The 18,167-nt window shown below is 34.3% G+C and overlaps 1 protein-coding gene across 1 annotated transcript in view; it reads right to left on the reverse strand.

Moving 5' to 3' along the window:
- The window catches only part of LOC148942908 (alpha-mannosidase 2-like), a 322,023-nt gene that overhangs the window by 57,980 nt on the left and 245,876 nt on the right, over positions 1 to 18,167 (reverse strand). The window contains exon 16 of the mRNA XM_089102392.1: positions 14,156 to 14,308. Within this exon, the coding sequence (XP_088958518.1) occupies positions 14,156 to 14,308 (153 nt within the window). The remainder of the gene's footprint in view (positions 1 to 14,155; positions 14,309 to 18,167) is intronic.

An 18,167-nucleotide genomic window follows, 5' to 3' on the forward strand; every position in this document is an offset into this window, starting at 1 on the left:
CACACACACACACACACACACACACACACACACACACACACACACACACACACACACACACACACACACACACACACACACACACACACACACACACACACACACACACACACACACACACACACACACACACACACACACACACACACACACACACACACACACACACACACACACACACACACACACACACACACACACACACACACACACACACACACACACACACACACACACACACACACACACACACACACACACACACACACACACACACACACACACACACACACACACACACACACACACACACACACACACACACACACACACACACACACACACACACACACACACACACACACACACACACACACGAAATAGTTTTTTTTTCACCTCACAACAAAGGTGTTAGAATTGATGCATTGATCCCCTTCCCCCGCCTTATATTCTTAAACAAGCCTTTTAATCCTCAAATACAATTTAAAAGAGAATAATTAGGCCAAAATACAATCTCTCTTTCTTCAAAGCGTTTAGAATTACACGTTTCCGTTCCTTTGCTTTCTTAATTCAGATAACGTGCATGCCATTGTTGTTTAGAAATCGCCCCTCTTGGTAACAGGATAAACCCGGATGGTTTTATTTAGAGCGAAATAAAAGCGCAATTTAAATGCACGATGGGAAAAGGACATTTTATAAGCATGAACAAGAAAAGGACATTTTGAACAAAAAGAACTATTTATAATGAATTAAACTCGTAAACAGAGGAGAGGAGGGAAGACAGGGTTTACGTAATGGAATAAAGAGCGTATTTTACGTTTTCTATCGACTATAATCATCATATTGTAGAGTTTGTATTGTTGGGGGGAGGGCCATGCCCCCTGAAATTTGAATTTACTAGTGGGGTGGTAAAATGATTTTATTTAGAAATAAATTAAGAAAATTTAGTAAACTGAACTCAAATTATAGATCGATGTATCCATAGCTTCAAAGTCAATAATATCAGATGTGTTATCCACGATGTGTTAAGACATTATGGAAATTTAATCGTAATGTATTACCATTATATACAAAATCTCAATGACGAATGAACATCACTCCTTTTTATTTGAATCCAATTACCGATCAAGTTATCGTATATGGAGCAAACTCCACTCTCTCTCTGATTGGTCCTAAAAAATGGGTGTTGTCTCAAAAACCAGTCTGGTTGAAAACGTGGAGTTGTAACAAACTTGTGTAACAAGCCATATTTCAAGAACCGGTGGGAAACCCCCACTCGTACTGCTCGATTGATGGGCGTTGTCTAAAAACCCAGACTGGTTGAAAACTTGGAGTTGAAGCAAACTTGTTTAACAAGCCAGATTTCAGGAACCAGTGGGGAATCCTCGCTCATACTGCTTGCTTTTTACAATGTGCAAGTAAATAGTAAGGGAATTCCTGTACGTCTAAGCAAATAGCATGGTAATTCCTATACGTCTAAGCAAATAGCATAGTAATTCCTATGAATATAAGCACAGAGCGCTGTAATTCCATTGTGACTTACCAAATAGCAATGAATACCCATTGATTCTAAGCAAATAACACGTAAGATCCATTGTGTTTAACAGCATGGACTGTTCATTCCATTGTGTCTAAGCAAAAGGCCAGGTAATTCTTATACGTCTAAGCAAATCCATAGGTACATGCTCTGGAAAGCTGCCAAGGAATGTAAAATAAGCAAATAGCACAGGAAGGAACATAGAGAGATCAAAATGGTACTTAGTACTCTACTGTTATGAATAGTTCTACAAAACGAGTGGAAAAAAAATTCATATATTAGGCAATGCATCTACATATACATATACTAGGCAATACATGTATGTCTACAAATATTAGGTAATACGTCTACTTACAAATACATCTACACCTAAAGATGACAAATCCTAAAGTTTCGATTTATTAGAGCAGAAGCCCTTTCAGTGAAACTCCGAGTTGCATAGCTTTTTCTTCTTTACGGCACTTACACATGTCAGATTTGTAGACGCGCCGATTATAGCCTTGGCCCCTAGTCTTGGGCGACATTCTTGCACATTCTCTAAGTGAAATCAATTTTAAAAAACAAAGTTTTTCCAAGGGAAGTAAAGAGCGAAGTTGAAACTCAAAACGAGCAAAATTTTTTACTTCACAACCTATCTAACATATATCAATAATACCAGTGCAAATAAATCAACTGGTGATATTTTCCTATGTTTTTAGGACTACAGAAAACTAACGCTTTACTGAAAACACAAAACAATATAGGAGTTTTGCTACGGTAAATGTAAAACGTTTAAGGACACTTTTAACAGTATAAAAGTAAGACATTTTTAGATTGTTGCTTTAAAAATTTTTTTCATTTAATTTGGCATCACTTCTACACAATGAGCTCAGTTAAATGATTGAATGTCATTTTGGATCTGAAAAGGACATTTCATAATTTTTTTGTAGACAAGTTCGAAGTGAAGGAATCTTGTTAGTACTAAGACTACAGACTCGCTTTAGAATTTGAATCACAACTTGAAATTCTCCGTTTTTTAGAGAGAAATAACTGGATTCCAAGAGTTCATATTGCGATAGATATGGTCTTATTTCGAGCAATACTAGGTGAAACCAAGTTGTTACCCAATAAATCAATCCATTATTTTGTATGCTGTTTAATGACTCTAAACATATTATTTATATGCCTGAGTTTTCAAGATAATCTTAATTGTATACTGAAAGTTACTGATATCATAGCTACTGTGTAAGACTATGAAAAGCGTTATAGATTAGTTTGTTAATGTGAGGTTACGTGTTTACTTTTGACTCCTAAATCAGTATTATTGTTTTTTGTACTTGACTTTTGTATTTTCAGTAAGGCGATAACTTTCTATAGTCCTACAAACATACGGAAATGTCACCAGTTGATTTATTTGCACTACTTTTATTGATATATATATTAGATAGGCTGTGAAGTAATAATTTTTGTCCGTTTTAAGTTTCAATGAAAGATCTTAAGCTGAACTGGCCAGCCATGACGAAAAACCAACAGAGACACAAGAAATTTAAATATTGACTCAATTTATGATAATCTTTTGAAAAGTGAATCAACAGTCAATAAGGGAATTAAGATCTTAAATAATCACCAGAGTACTATTTTACCTACAAGACCAAAACGATTTGCTTCAGTAATAGCCAACGAGAGGATTATTTCGCAACAGAATATCACCAACAATTTGTTGGAAGATTTATTGAGCATCGAAATCGAAATTCAATAGAAAAAAATCCTACAATTAAGCAAGCCTCCGGAAACTTTTAATTCAGCCTTAGCAGAGCATATTTGGTTTCAACCCGATCATATTGTACAATTTGATGAGGCCTTAGCCTAAGCTATTTCAAAGAGTAGGGTTTTACTCAGTGGACGAGAGAAGCCACAAAAACAAAAAAAAAGAACATATATTTACTAACCTCTCGATAAATAGGAACACAGAAAATTTAAATATTTGAAAAGTGAATCAACAGTCAATAAGGGAATTAAGATCTTAAAAAATCACCAGGGGACTATTTCAAACAGTTCGTGGTAACGAACTGTAAGTAAGGAGCGACCCGGCTCAATGGTAACCGAAACTCTAAAAAACGGAATTTTGATACTAATAGATACATCAAAAGAATCAGATTTTAATTCTGATTTCAAAATATATAAGTTTCATCAACTTTAACCTATCAAAAGTTAAGCGCCTGAGAAAATTTGGCTGATTTTCAAAAAAAGGGGGAAAGACCTCCTAAAAGTTATAGAACCTGATTGAAAATCATACCGTCAGATTCAGTGTATCAGAGAACCCTACTGTAGAGGTTTAAAGCTCCTATCTGCAAAAATGTGGAATTTTCCATTTTTTGCCAGAAGAAAGATCACGGATGGGTGTTTATTTGTTTTTTTTTTCTTTTCCCCAGGGGTGATCGTATCGACCCAATGGTCCTAGAATATCGTGGGGGGGGGCTCCTTGGAACGGAAATTAAAAGTTCTAGTGCACTTTTTAAGTGACCAAAAAAATAGAGGGCAACTAGGCCCCCTCCCACGCTCATTTTTTCCCAAAGTCACCCGATCAAAATTTTGAGATAGCCATTTTGTTCAGCATGGTCGAAAATTTTATAACTATGTCTTTTAGGATGACTTAATCCCTCGAAGCCCCCAGGGGGACGGCTGAAAGTTATGAACTTTACCTAATGTTAACATATAGTATTGGTTATTGGTAAGTATACAGATGTTTTCTGGGGGATATTTTTCGGTTAGTGCGGGATGAGGGTGGGTCGGGGGGTATATGGGAGGATCTTTCCCTGAAGGAAGTTTTCATGGGGGAAGGGACATTGCTATGAAGGGGGCGCCGGATTTCCCATCATTATTTAAAAAAAAAAATCAGAAATTAAATATAAAAAAAAAAGTTTTCCAACTGGAAGTAAGGGGAGGTGAAAGTAAGGGTGGTATTTACTAAGGGGAGAACCCCCTCATATGCGTAATAACATATACGTAAAAGAAAGCGATACGGCTCAATAGTAATCGAAACTTTAAAAACGGAATTTTGATGTCAATAAATGTATAAAAAGAATGGACTTATAATGCTGATTCTAAATATATAAGTTTTATTAAGTTTAGTATTACTCATCAAAGGCTACGAGTCTGAAAAAATTTACCTGATTTTTTATAGAGGGAGGAAACCTCCCCTACAAGTGAAAGAATTTTAATGAAAATCCCACCGTCAAATTCAGTGTATCAGAAAACCCTATTACATAGGTTTCAAGCTCATATCTGCAAAAATCTGCAACTATATCTGCAACGTATTTTTTGCCAGAAGAAAAATATACGAATATAGAAGTTCGTTACGTAAGTTAATTTGTAAATTACGTCAGAATCAAATTTAGAGAGAGCCATTTAGCAAAAGAAGAGTAAAATTTTTATGCAAATTTTGTTTACTTATTCAATGACGGCGAGCAAAATCAAAGCTGCATTAACTAAAAAACGAACAGAAATTAAATAAAAAAACAAGTTTTTTTAAACAGAAAGTAAGGAGCGATGTATAAAACTTGAAACAAACAGATAGTATTCCATATATGACAGGGGCTGCCCCCTCCTCAACACCTCGCTCTTTAAGCTAAAGTTTGACTCTGTCTCACAACTTTATTTTTTAAAACAATAAAAAACTTTAGCGTAAAGAGCGAGGTCGCTCCTTACTTTCAGTTTAAAAAACTTGTTTTTTTTTATTTAATTAACTACTAGGCCAGAACTATTTGCTTCAGTAATAGCCAACAAGAGGATTATTTCGCAACAGAATAATTAACGTAATTTCATTTTTTTACTTTTACCTCAGTTGCTTTGGTGTTCTCACTGAAGTAACTCTAATAGCTTTTTTCCTACGTGGATTAGTTGAGCCAATTGTATTTTATTGGTGGTGATTTTGTCTGTTTTTAGTTTTAGTTTGGAATTTTATTTTTTTCTTCTTGTGTTTCTCTTGCGCTGAAGTCGCCTTGTTTTGACACAGGTGAAATACCCACGTTGTTTCACATTCTTCGTCTTTTCTTTCCACTTGCGGAAGTCTCGTTTTTTTTTTCATTGAGTTTTCTCTCTCTATTAGTTTTGTAAGTTTCAACTTCGCTCTATACTTCCCTCGGAAAAACTTTGTTTTTTAAAATTAATCTTTGCTCGTTCTAGATTAGAATTTAATTTAGAAACAACACTGCCATGATCTTTTTTATTTACACGAAATAATTTATTCTCGTTTCAAGTTTTAATGTTGCTCCTTAGTTTCAGTTGAAAACTTATTCTTTTATATAATTTCTAATCACTCCAATCTAGGGGAGAGACACCCAAACCTTTATTAAGGAGATGAACGAAGAAGCCGTAAAAGAATTGAAGGAAAAAGTAAGTTTAGAGTGGAAAAAATAATCAAAACATAGTGTCGTTTTTTTTTAAACAATAAAAAAAAAAAATTAGAAAAAGATATTTAATGTTTTGTTGAAAAAAATTAAATGTAGCAGCACTTAAGAAAGTAGCTCCACGCGAGTAGCTTCGACAAAAAAGGTTAACTAAGCGGACAGGTTTGCATATCAACATGCTTGTGAAAAATTTTGCTGGCTCAACAGAAATGTGCCTTTAGGCTTAGGGAGTTATTTGACCTGTCCCTATATAGAAAGCCACTCATTACTTAGAAATGAATCGAAATTTCAAAAAAAAAGATCATTTATTGTGTAGTTACCATAAATGGTATTATAAACTAAGTTTGTTTTCATTTAAAAAATTTTGGGAAGAATTACCTGAATTCTCATACAGAACTGTTTTCATTTGTCTTTCTTCCTCTTTGAATGCACAAACTTACGTATGGAGAGAATATTGTCAAGGAGTTGGAGGTGGAATTGTCAAGTAAATAATTTGAATAAGTAAGTATAACAATAAATAATCCTTCTTTTAATAGAGAACTTTGAGTGAATCCAGAATCCGGGATATGCTTTAGAAAATGAGTGCATCAAATTTACAAAAATACTGAAATTATCTGAAAAAGATCACATAGAAGGGATAAAACCGTGATAAAAAAGAAAGAAAAAGAAACAAGCAGGAATCGAACGCAAGACACACTAAATTGAAGTCTAACGCTGTACTAACAGAACCATGCTTCTAATACTCTAATTTGATATATTGGTGTTTGTACCTTAATTGCGTAGATTATTAAGGGGGCTTGGAGAAGGAATATACGGGAGCTGCTCTTGCAAACCTCCAGATAAGGGTTTTGGACCATAATTATTGCAATGATAATATCGTTTTTATACTTCCAAGCTTTTCTACTTAAGAAGTGACATCAAAAGTGTTGTCTTAGCGCTATATCACACTTACGGATGGTAGAATTGATAAAAATCACATAGATATAAGGAATGGCTTTCAAATGAGCCATTAAACGTAACTTTAAAAAACTCTGGTAGCCCACTAGCCCCAGCTTTTCCACTTGAGACATGGTCCCAAAAGTGCGGTTTTAGTGCCATTTGGAACTAGCTGATGGTGGGATTTATAGAAAGGACGTAAATATCAGCAATATCTTTTATATGAGATATTAAAAATCTGTCTAAGAGGCTTGCGATACCAATACGCTCAATAACAATACGCCCATACCGATACGTCCGATACCGATACAGCGCACATCTCTTTCCCCAGGGACTATGGAGGGTCGTATCATCACCAAAGCCATAGATTTTGAACCTTTGGACAAAATGGCTATCTCAAAATTTTGATTGGATAGCTTTGGGGGGAGGGGCCTTAAGAGAGGGGGGTCTAATTTTCCTCCTATCTTTTGCTCACTTAAAAAGGGCACTAGCAAATTTAATTTCCGTTCAAATGAGCCATTAAACATCTCTATGATGTTCTGGTCATTAGCTAGCCAAGGCGAAAAAAAGAGACCCATCAAAGCTAACCATGCACAAAAGTGATTTTTCTTGGTGTTCAAGGGAGGACTGTAATTGTCCTACTGTCCTACTACTCTGTCCTACTACTAGAGGATTTCGACCAACCTGATTTCAATGATTCACTTTTTATTTTTATCTGACGCCATTTTCAAGGGGTTTCAGACTCTTTTTCGAAATCAACATAAATTTGTTTTCGCAATAAATTTTTACTTTTAAGATTAAACGAAACAATAGTTACCATTCCTGATTCAGTGTCAGATGGCAGTTTTTTTTTCAAAACACTTTTTCAACTTTTGGCTACTATGGGATGTGGTTCGCTCATTACTATGTTGCAGCTAATGCTGCAACCTTGATCTCTGACTGATAAATTTTTTAATCAGTTAATAGTATCTGTTATTCCAAGAACAAAGGGGAAATTCTTCCATCGGTGTAGCTTATGTCTGCCTCTGGGACTAAAATTCTAACTGTCACTGTTTTTTAGTGATTAATTAGAAAAACTTTTCCCCCAAAATAAGCTTTTCAAAAAAAAGTAAAGAACTCTATTAAACCAAAAGTGAACAAAAATAAAATCAAATAATCTACCAAGCATACAAGAAAAACTTTTTCCCCAAAATAAGCTTTTCAAAAAAAAGTAAAGAACTCTATTAAACCAAAAGTGAACAAAAATAAAATCAAATAATCTACCAAGCATACAACTACCACAAATCAGTATCAATAAATAAATGAAACCCAAAACAAACGAAAAGTAAAATAAATAACAGAGTTAAACTCAAAACGAGTAAAAATTAAGATGAGTAGGGTTCTAAACCCCCTATGCTTTCTAAAAGTCAGAATATAATTTGTACTTTACTAAAAAAATTAAAATGAATTTACAGGAAAAAATGTGCATTGTCAGTTTAATATACATATGCTGATATTTATTCCTTAAAATCTTTATTAATTTTTGATTTCAAAGATATGAAAATGAAGACATTTAAAATAATTTTTAGTACAATATAATATTCTGGCTTTTAGAAAGCATAGGGGTTTAGAGCCCTACTCATATTAATTTCTGCTAATTTTGAGTTCGACTCTGTTATTTATGTTAATTTCGGTTTGTTTTGGGTTTCATTTATTTATTATAGGTGGGCGTGGAAGGGGTGTTAGTTGCATTCCAATCGCTTTCGGCTATTAAAAAGGACACAAGCCCTTCCAATTCTCAATCGAATGAGCCCCTTTCAAAGTTTCTACGACAACTTCTTTGATACGAAGTGCCCTAATCTAAAAAAAAGAAGAAAAGATTGTGCCAACATCGTTCTTTACTTAGGCAGCGCTATTGCGCTGTCCATGAATTAGAATTAGAGTTTTGAAGCGTTTTTTCAGCTTGTTTTTTTTTTTTTAATCGCTTGTCGAATTCTATCCGATTCTGCCGTTGCCTCATTTCTGTCAACTAACTAAAGTGAAAATAATAGAAATGACAGCAAGAGAAATAACAGCATCATTTATAAGGTCAGGGCAATGTAACAAACTGACCAAAATATACGTAGAACAACAACAAAAAATATTAAATTGCTTGATTTTATTGGTCATTATTCATAATGAACAAGCATTATAAAAATCGTCGTGAATAATCAAGCCTCTGTGCATTAAGAAGACAAAGCCACAATGTAGGAATTTCACATAAGCATAGAAAAGGTGACTGTCCGGGTTAGGTTCTCTTCTGAAAACAACACTGCAGGAAATCTGTTACCTCATTACATTCAAAAATTAAGCATATTGAATTCACAACACTATTTCGAGTATAATTGAATCCCAGACAACCCTTTCCCCCAGTTCCCAGAAACAGCCCCAGGAATTTTATTGTTTTTTCCTTTTAAATTTGGCTTATAACCCTATTAATGATGATAAATAAGTGGAAAAAAGAAAACAATCTTACAAAAATAGCTTAGTGTTTAGCAATGGGCTATATCTAGCAGCTAGGTTGAATGTTCATCCCTGAACATTCAATAAATAAATATTTTCTGAAAGTAATCAAGTAAGCATTTTATTGTAATGGCGTTAATTCTGGAAAAGGACATAAACTGGACTATTACCAAATAAAAAGAATAAAAAAATAGTACTTCTACAAAAAAAATATAAAGAAATAGAAAAAAAGTCTCTATAAATTTCCTAAATTTGAGGAATTCCTCATTATGTATGAAATTAAAGGATGGGGTAAGAGTGTCAAAGTTATAACGGTCTCAGCAACGTCAAGGAACAATTAATTCAATTTGTCCAACGTTTATTCAATCTTGGAAAAAATATTGTTACGAGCGGTGCATAAAACACGTATCTAAGCATGAGGAGAGTAGGGGTGAAAGAAGAAACTTCCTTGCAATCTCTATTACTTCTTCGAATAGCTTTATTCGCGATCTAGCAGTAGAATCTTTATCCGGAAACTTTAGTAAATTACTATCTATTGTTGTATTAATGGGAAAGCTATTCAAGATAATTGGACTAAGTTAGACATACTAAACACTAAGTCTTCGTAGCTGAGCCACCGTCAATGATAATTATTTATATCTAAATGTGACACCAGGGGCTAAAAGAAAAGGTTCTACAACCATGATGCAATGCAGAATACAGAAAACTGAAATCCTATATCTTAGGAACCAAGCTGGAATTTTTTAAATATGCAAAATGTAGGTTATTTAACTCGTAAGAGCCCAACAGAAAAAATATGTCAGACCCAAATCACAAAACGAAAATCAATCCTTTGAAATGTCCACCAAGATTATTAAGAAAATTTTCGGTTATTATTCTATTGGATAGGCCTAGAGATCTTATAATTGAGACTAGCTCAAAATTTGAATTTATATTATTTTTTGGAAGAAATAAGTATAAAAAGAAGTTTAGTGTATTTTGAAAAATTTGATGGCTTTAAATAATAGTAATGGGTAAAAACAACTTTTTTGACTGGGCAGGTCTGGAGACCTACTCGAGCCGTTTAACTGCTCTTTGACAATTGATATACTGAGCAAGATCAAACCAGTTGCAGCGTAAAGAGTCACATTCGGTTAGTTTTATATTATCGATAGTAGTATTTTACTAGAGGAATAGTTATATCCAAATGGGCATCATGGGATTAAACAAACGGCTCTGAAACCATGATCAAACGTATAAGATAGACAAATAGAGATCCAATATCTTAGGACTTAAGTTCTTATTTCTAAAATATTCTAGATCTAAGTTTTTAACTTGTATGATCCAAACCCCCAAAAAAATTAAGACTTTGGAATGTTCATTAAGATTATTCTGAAAGTAAAAACTATTGCTCTCTGAAAGAGGCTTAGAGAATTTAAAACCAAGTCGCTATTTTCATTTAAAAAAATAACTAGATTTGGGTCATTTAACTCGTCAGACCAACATCGTAACAGAAACTCAATCCATTGAAATGTCCCATAAGATTATTACGAAAATTTTACGGTTAATATTTTTTTTGAATAGCCAAGAGACCTTAAAATTGAATTAAGCTCGATATTGAGAATTTAAATTTGAATGTTTTGAAAGAAGTAGGTATAAAAAGAAATTCATGTATTTTAAATAGTTTTATGGCTTTTTTTGTCTGAGATAAAATTTTAAGTTGTGTATGTGTTTTCGCATTTGTTTTTTCTCTTTTTTTTTGTATATTTTACTCCACTTATTTTGCCTAAAAGGGGGTTAAAACAAATTATTAGTACTATGATTATTGAATAATAGGAATGGATGAGAATCAAACGTTTTGACTGGGCTACAGGGCATTTGCCTAATCCAGAGACTTGCTCGGGCCGTCTAAGTCGTTCTCTGATGATGGATATACTGAGCAAGGTCAAACCGCTTGGTTCATAAAGTTTCACATTATACATTAACTTATTTTTATATTATAAAAGATATAAAAATTAGAGGTTAATTTCTATATCATCAGTAACCGCATTCTACTAAGGAAAAATGTCAAATTTAGGCTAAGCCAAATTTAGGTTATTTAGCTCATACGAACCGAAAAAAACCTCAATACTTGGAAATATCCATTAAGATTATACTAAAATTCATAAATTATTATCCTTTTAGATAATCTTAGGGATTTTAGAACCAATTTTTCATTTCTATTTCTAAAATAACTTGGTTCATGTTAATTAACTCGTAGGACCCAAAACCAAACGAAAAGGAGGTAACCCCTAAATGAGCTGGGAAGAAGCCATAAAAAACGCTCTAAAGAAAACAGGAACCTCATTGGAAAGATCAAAGTGTTAAGCTTTCAAAACATTGGGGTGGAGGAGAAGCGTTGGCAGCTGTGCTGGCATCAGGCAGCTTGGTCCTGTAACGAGTTTTTAGTACCACATGTAGCTTTCTTCGTTGTATCTTTGATAGATCTGAGCAATAAATTACTGTAAACATGCCTCGTAACTGCTTTTATGACTTTTGACGCCACTTTTCGTCAGTAATTTGATACTTTTTGGAAAAGAGATAATCTTTTAGCTCCAATATACTATTTAGAGAAATATATTGTGCTTTAGATACCCAATACAAGTGATAACATTCTAGATTGTTTTGCTTGCTGCCCCTCCCCCACCCTTCCGCGCGTATCAATCTACAAATGAGAAATTTTTTAAAACTCACTAAATGAAAACAAGAACTTTCCAAGCTATTTGTGAAGAATGGTAATGCTGCGGTTTAAAAATTTAGTCTTGGTTCATGTTCAAACATGAAAAGTTTCAGGTGATATTGCAATCACTTACAAGATAAAAACATACGTAATAGACAATGATTCATATAAGTAGACAGTTCCTCTAACAGACTAACATGCTAAGCAAGCTGGACTATTCCTCTTCAGTGTAGTTAACGCGTCACAAGTACCGCGTTTGGTACGATTCAAAGGTACAATGGGGTACATTTCGAAATATCTTGGGACTATACATATCTTCGGTACATTTAGGTTTTATTTGATCCTTTCTGACTCGGATATCTGTACAAGTTATTGAATATTTTCTTCTTGTTGCTGCAAATTTTTAAAACTAATTAAGTCACAAACTAATCTTTTGTGGTACAGTTTTAGTTGAAAACTGGTAAAGCGTTTCAAAGCGTTGGCAAAGCTGATTCTCTTCCTCAAAAATTAATTGCATATTCAGGTAACTGAATTTAGAACTCAAACAGAATACCACAAAGAGATATTGTATTTTCCAAAATTACTAGAATTTAAAAATGAAGATATATAGAACTTATTTATTATTTATCCAAAGGGTACAAGGGTAACCTGCATTAATGTTTTTTTTTTTATTATTGTATTAGAGCAAGATTTACAAAGCCTTCAAATACTTGATGAGAAGTGTTGGCAATTATACATAACCAGATTTACAGATAGTTAATCTATGCAAGAAACAATTTCTGGACTTCAATTACACCTTAATTAAAATGGTAAAATTAATTCTTAAGCTAAATTCTGCCAGAATATTTTTTATTTGTTTATAAAATTGCATTTGCTACAGAAGTCAATATTTTAATTTTGAACTAAACAAAAATTGATAAATTTTGAGATTGAAGTTTGTTGAAACTCCTTTTAAATTACTTTCTAATATACCGACATAGTGTTGCAAGTGAGCTCAGTTTATCAAGTTTGTTAGAAGGTAAAACAATAGGCTATACGAAAAATGTGGTTCAATACCGCTCACTAGGGCTATAATAAAAGAAAGGTTGAGGTGGCTAGGGCACGTTGTGCGGATGAAGGATGACAGATCGCCGAAGATTGTTCTTTTCGGCCAACCATCCAGGACTAAACGGAAAGCAGGTCGTCCCCGTCTGGGGTGGGAGGACGTCATACAGAAAGATTTAAAGGAAATGAGAACTTCGTGGGCGGGTGTAAAAAGGGAGGCTTTGAATAGATAGGGGTGGAGGAGCGTGCGTAGCTGTGTTGGCCTCAGGCGGCTTGGTGCTGCGGTGAGTTGTTAGTAGTAGTAGTAGTAGTCCTGCCTCTCACAATAGTTAGCTTTTTTGGTGGTTGAATAAAATCAGCAGAAATACAGTGCCTTCATTTTTTGATATAAAAAAGATTAAAAGAGGAAGTTTATAGCGATCTGAGTCCAGTTCAACAGTATTAAGATTGTTCAATCCAAACCTGACTTCAGAACTGACAAATTCAAGGAGTAAAACGAAAACATTTTTTTCTTGTAGAAACCTGTGCTGACTTTTTTTTTACCTTCAAAGCATTTGACTGACCCTAAAGCTTGTAAATTAAAATTACATCTCCAAAAACTAGGAAATAATACGGCAAAAAACAATTTTGCCATTAAACAAGTAATTTTCTAGAAGCCAATTTAGTCAACACTAAACTACAAATTAGAGTCCTGGTTGAACTTCGTGAAGTGAGGATACTGGGACTGTTTTAAAATACATTTTAGTTTTAAAGGTCGTATTTTAATGCAAGTTTTTTATATATTCATTTGTGTGTTGCCGTGGACCGCCCTGTGACAAAGGGTTGAAATATTCATTTGAAGTTAGAGTGCCACTGTCTTACAAAAAAAATCCTTATTGTTCTCCCTGTTGTTTGTCTTTACTAAACTGCACCTAAAAGAAACGCCACAGCTTTGCACTTAAGCAAGAATATTGCTTCATCAAAACAAAAACCAGAAATTAATTTTGTTTTTGAATTTTATTCCCTGATTATCTTAGAGAGTTGACTATATTGACGTCAAAAAGAGTCACACGGCGCAAACTAGGCTATTACCTCAAGTTTTCCAGACGCTTGGCTTGAAACACCAAGGGGTTGTCCCGAGACTAAGGTTAAGCGACTCTGTCCGTCCTCAATAAACGCCATTGCGGGCATTGGAAAAAAGTTGGCTTGCAGAGGAAGCTTAGTCAGACGTTCGCGACGGATCATCTGCAAAAAAATGGAAACAAATATAGAATTAGATGCCGTAAAAAAGGTTAGTTTTACCCTACCGACGTTCCAAATAACTGTAATACTGTACATCAGATAACTTTATTGTTTCAGAACAGCCAACGGAAGACAACCGCTAGTATGCAAGAGGCGTGAAAACATAAAAACATAAAAGGGATGTTATTGTTTGTTCTACGTGCAAATGGCTCTGCAGAATACAATGAAAAAGTGTTCAATCCATATAGTACAAAGGAAAATGAAAATACTTTAATTGGTTAAATGGAAACTCACAGAACCCCAAATAAATCTTCGAAAATTAGAAAAAAAAATCGAAAATATAATTTTTAATGAAAAAGACTTCCACATACAGTTATGTAGTTTTTGACATTAGCAGACACAAAACTAAAAAAAAGAGATGGTTGGAAAAAAAAAGAAGCTAAAAACATATTCAATTCTTGCGGACGAAAAGCATTGTTAAACTTAAGTAATTAGTTTTATTTATTTATTTTCATGGCTTGGAGAGGCGAAATTGACAAAAAAGTGATACTACCCTAAAACTTCATAATTGTGAAACCATTAAAACAAAGATCTTGGAAAATCAAGATTCTCAGGTACGTACATCTCTAAGATAGGTCCAGGGGGCAATAAACGGTTTTCAACATAAAAACTAGGGGAAAAAAAACCATTTGAGAAACAAGGTAATTATATTGCAGGGCGTCAAAGAACACTTCTGTAAATACGACATCCACCACAACGTGAAAAAGTTGTCAGGAACTGTTATTCACCAAACAGAGGTACAAGAGCACGTAGATACTCGATTCCTAAAGAAAAGAATCAAGACTATTTAAACTTAAAATATTTGAAAACCATCAATTATATTTTCTAATTTAAACTTACCAGTTGACTCTATTTTGAGAATTTTAAAAATGTTTTGGTAAAATATGTAGCAAGCAAATGCATTCATAAAACAATAAAAGTCGTATGAATATCAAATAGAGACAGGTCCAAGAGATCTCTAATCATAGGCAGCGCTATTGCATTGCCTAAGTAAAAAGCAATGTGGTGACAATGTATTTTTTTTTTATGAGAGTATTTGAATAAGGATATTTGCTTTTAAGGATTTTACAAGGATATTTGGTAAGGGTATTTATTTTTTCACCAAGCTACTTCGAATCAAAGGAGTTACAGACACTTCAGAAGGAGCTCATTTGATTGGAAATTGAGAGTTCTAGTGCATTTTTAAGATTCAAAAGTGATTGGAAGGCAACCAGCCCCCTCCCAAGCCCGTCAATTCTCCAAACAGATCCAATCAATATTTTGAGATAGCCATTTTGTTCAACATAGCTGAAAGGTCCAGTAGCTATGTCTCTGCTCAACTCCCTCACAGCCTTCGAGGCAACGACCGTAAGTTATACAGTTTGCAGATTGTTTACATATAATATTTTTTTTATAAAGATGAACATACTTGACCTTTAGTGTCCAAAAAGACGAAGGGTGTTCAGGTGAACCTTTCCGAGGGTGTTGAGGGGAGTGTTGGACTAATTCAAAACACATTATGTAGATATGGGTTGTCAAAAGGGCGTAAGTCAAGAATGACACTACTACTAACACCGCTACTACTATTGCTACCACTACTTCCACTCCAACTACTGCTTCCGTAGGAAGTACTACCAAGGCTGAGGACTTGGAAGTAAAAATTCAACTAAATAAAAACAAACTATGTGCATAGATTGTCAAAAGGGCGCATCAGCAATATCTATAGAACGGGTTACAGTATCAAGCTGAAACCTCCAGGGCAGCATGAGGGAGATTTTCAACAAAAGACAACATTTTCACATTGCTACTGCTATTAATACCGCTGCTACTACTATTACTACTACTACTACTACTACTACTACTAATACAACACTACTACTGCTGCAGCTGCTGCTACTAGTAACAGTGCTATTAGTTTTAATATTAATACTAGTCCTACTAGTACTTCTACTGCTACTACTGTGACTACTATCACAACTATGGTTAGGAGTATGAAGGTGATATTTTTAGGGAATTTTGAAAGGGGAGTTGAGCCGAATCACAACACGCCGCCTGTACTTAGGTTGTCAAAAGGGCGAGTACTCCTGCTGCTACTATTGCTACTGGTACTACTACTACTAAAGCTAAGGGCACTAAGGCGAAAATTTTGGGGAATGTTAAAACGGTGTTGAACTAAATCAAAACATATTATGCACATACAGGTTGTCAAGAGGAAGCATCATTAGTTTAAGTCAGAGAAATCTATGACTGATTTTTGAAACCAGTTTTTGGTTTATTCTTTTACAGTAATGTAAAACTAATGCATTGAATTATGAATTACAATCTAGGACATTACTTTAATTTTATATTTCAAATAGGAAACCAGGTCCATAACTTTTCAACTAGACAAGCTCAGAATGTCTGTACAACTTTTGCTCCGTCTATGCGATCCTCCGTTTCTCTTAGGCATGTTGGACCTAAATGTTGGTTAGATGTGCTTGAAGATATTAAACTTGTTAAGGAATTGTCTGAGTTTGTGTTTCTGGTTAAAGGACTTTGTTTCCGTATGTATGGGTAAAAAGATTACTCTCCAGTTATATAATGTAGATGGCCTAAGTACTAAGTATAAATGAGTATTTGTCTGTGTGTGTATTTAAGTAGTTAATTATTACTACTTTACGTTAGTAGAGATATTATAATGAGAATTGACCCAAACACATACCTCATCGAGGTCTCGAGGGACAGTGCGGTGAATTGAAATCTGTGGTATTTGTTATGTATTTTTTTTTTTTTTTTTTTTTTTTTTTATAATTATTTTTCTCTCTCTCTCTCTCTCTCTCTCTCTCTCTCTCTCTCTCTCTCTCTCTCTCTCTCTCTCTCTCTCTCTCTCTCTCTCTCTCTCTCTCTCTCTCTCTCTCTCTCTCTCTCTCTCTCTGAAAAATGCCTCAGTAATGGTTTATAATAATAATGTGAAAATTTCAGCGTGTTTTGAGGGGGGTTTTGAAAAAGAAAACAAAAGTTGCTATGTGCATACTGCTAATAATGCTACTACTGCTCTACTACAACTATTGGTCTTCTTTTTTTTGTTTATGTATTTGTCTCTTGTGAAGTTTACTTCAAAAGGTTAGATTTTTTTTTCTTTTTTTTTTTTTTTTTTTAGCACTGAGGACAACTTGGCGGAGGTCCTTGTCGAAATGTCTGCTTATTTTCGATTCATATTGTTCCACTGGCTGACTCTACCCTCATTTTTCTCGGCCATTTGGTTTTATTTTTCATTTATTATTTTTGTTCTTCTTTTTTTCATACAACTATTGCTACTACTGAAGATAAGACTATTAAAGTGAAGCTTTCAAGAAATGGTTAGGTGGATGTTGAACTAAAACAAAACGAACTATGAGCATGTAGATTGTCAAAAGGGTGCAATAGCAAGATCTCCGGTACGGCATACATCATTAAGTTGGATCTATCAGTGTATCTTGTGGTGGATTTTGAACGAACAAAAAGGTACTATGTGTATACTACTAGGCTACGATTGCTGTAACTAATAAGCTAAGGGTATCAAGGTGAAACTTTTAGGAAACGTTTAGGGGATATTTAAATTAAACAAAAAGAACCATATACATGCAGGTTTTCAAAAGGGCATATAAGCAATATCATAAGCAGCCCAGCACTATCATAGAAACTTTTAAAGAACCTCTTTTGATTAGAAACGGAAAATTCTAGTGCCCTTTTTAAGAGTCAAAGTGATTGGAGGGGGATCAGCCCCCCTCCCAAGCCCTTTAATTTTCCAGGCACATCGAGTCAAAAACTTGGGATAGCCATTTTGCTCAGCATGGTTGAAAGG

Source organism: Artemia sp. Qi Xiang Cuo, chromosome 16 (assembly GCF_049724085.1).
Source record: "Artemia sp. Qi Xiang Cuo chromosome 16, ASM4972408v1, whole genome shotgun sequence".
In the NCBI taxonomy this organism is placed as follows: Eukaryota; Metazoa; Arthropoda; class Branchiopoda; order Anostraca; family Artemiidae; genus Artemia; species Artemia sp. Qi Xiang Cuo.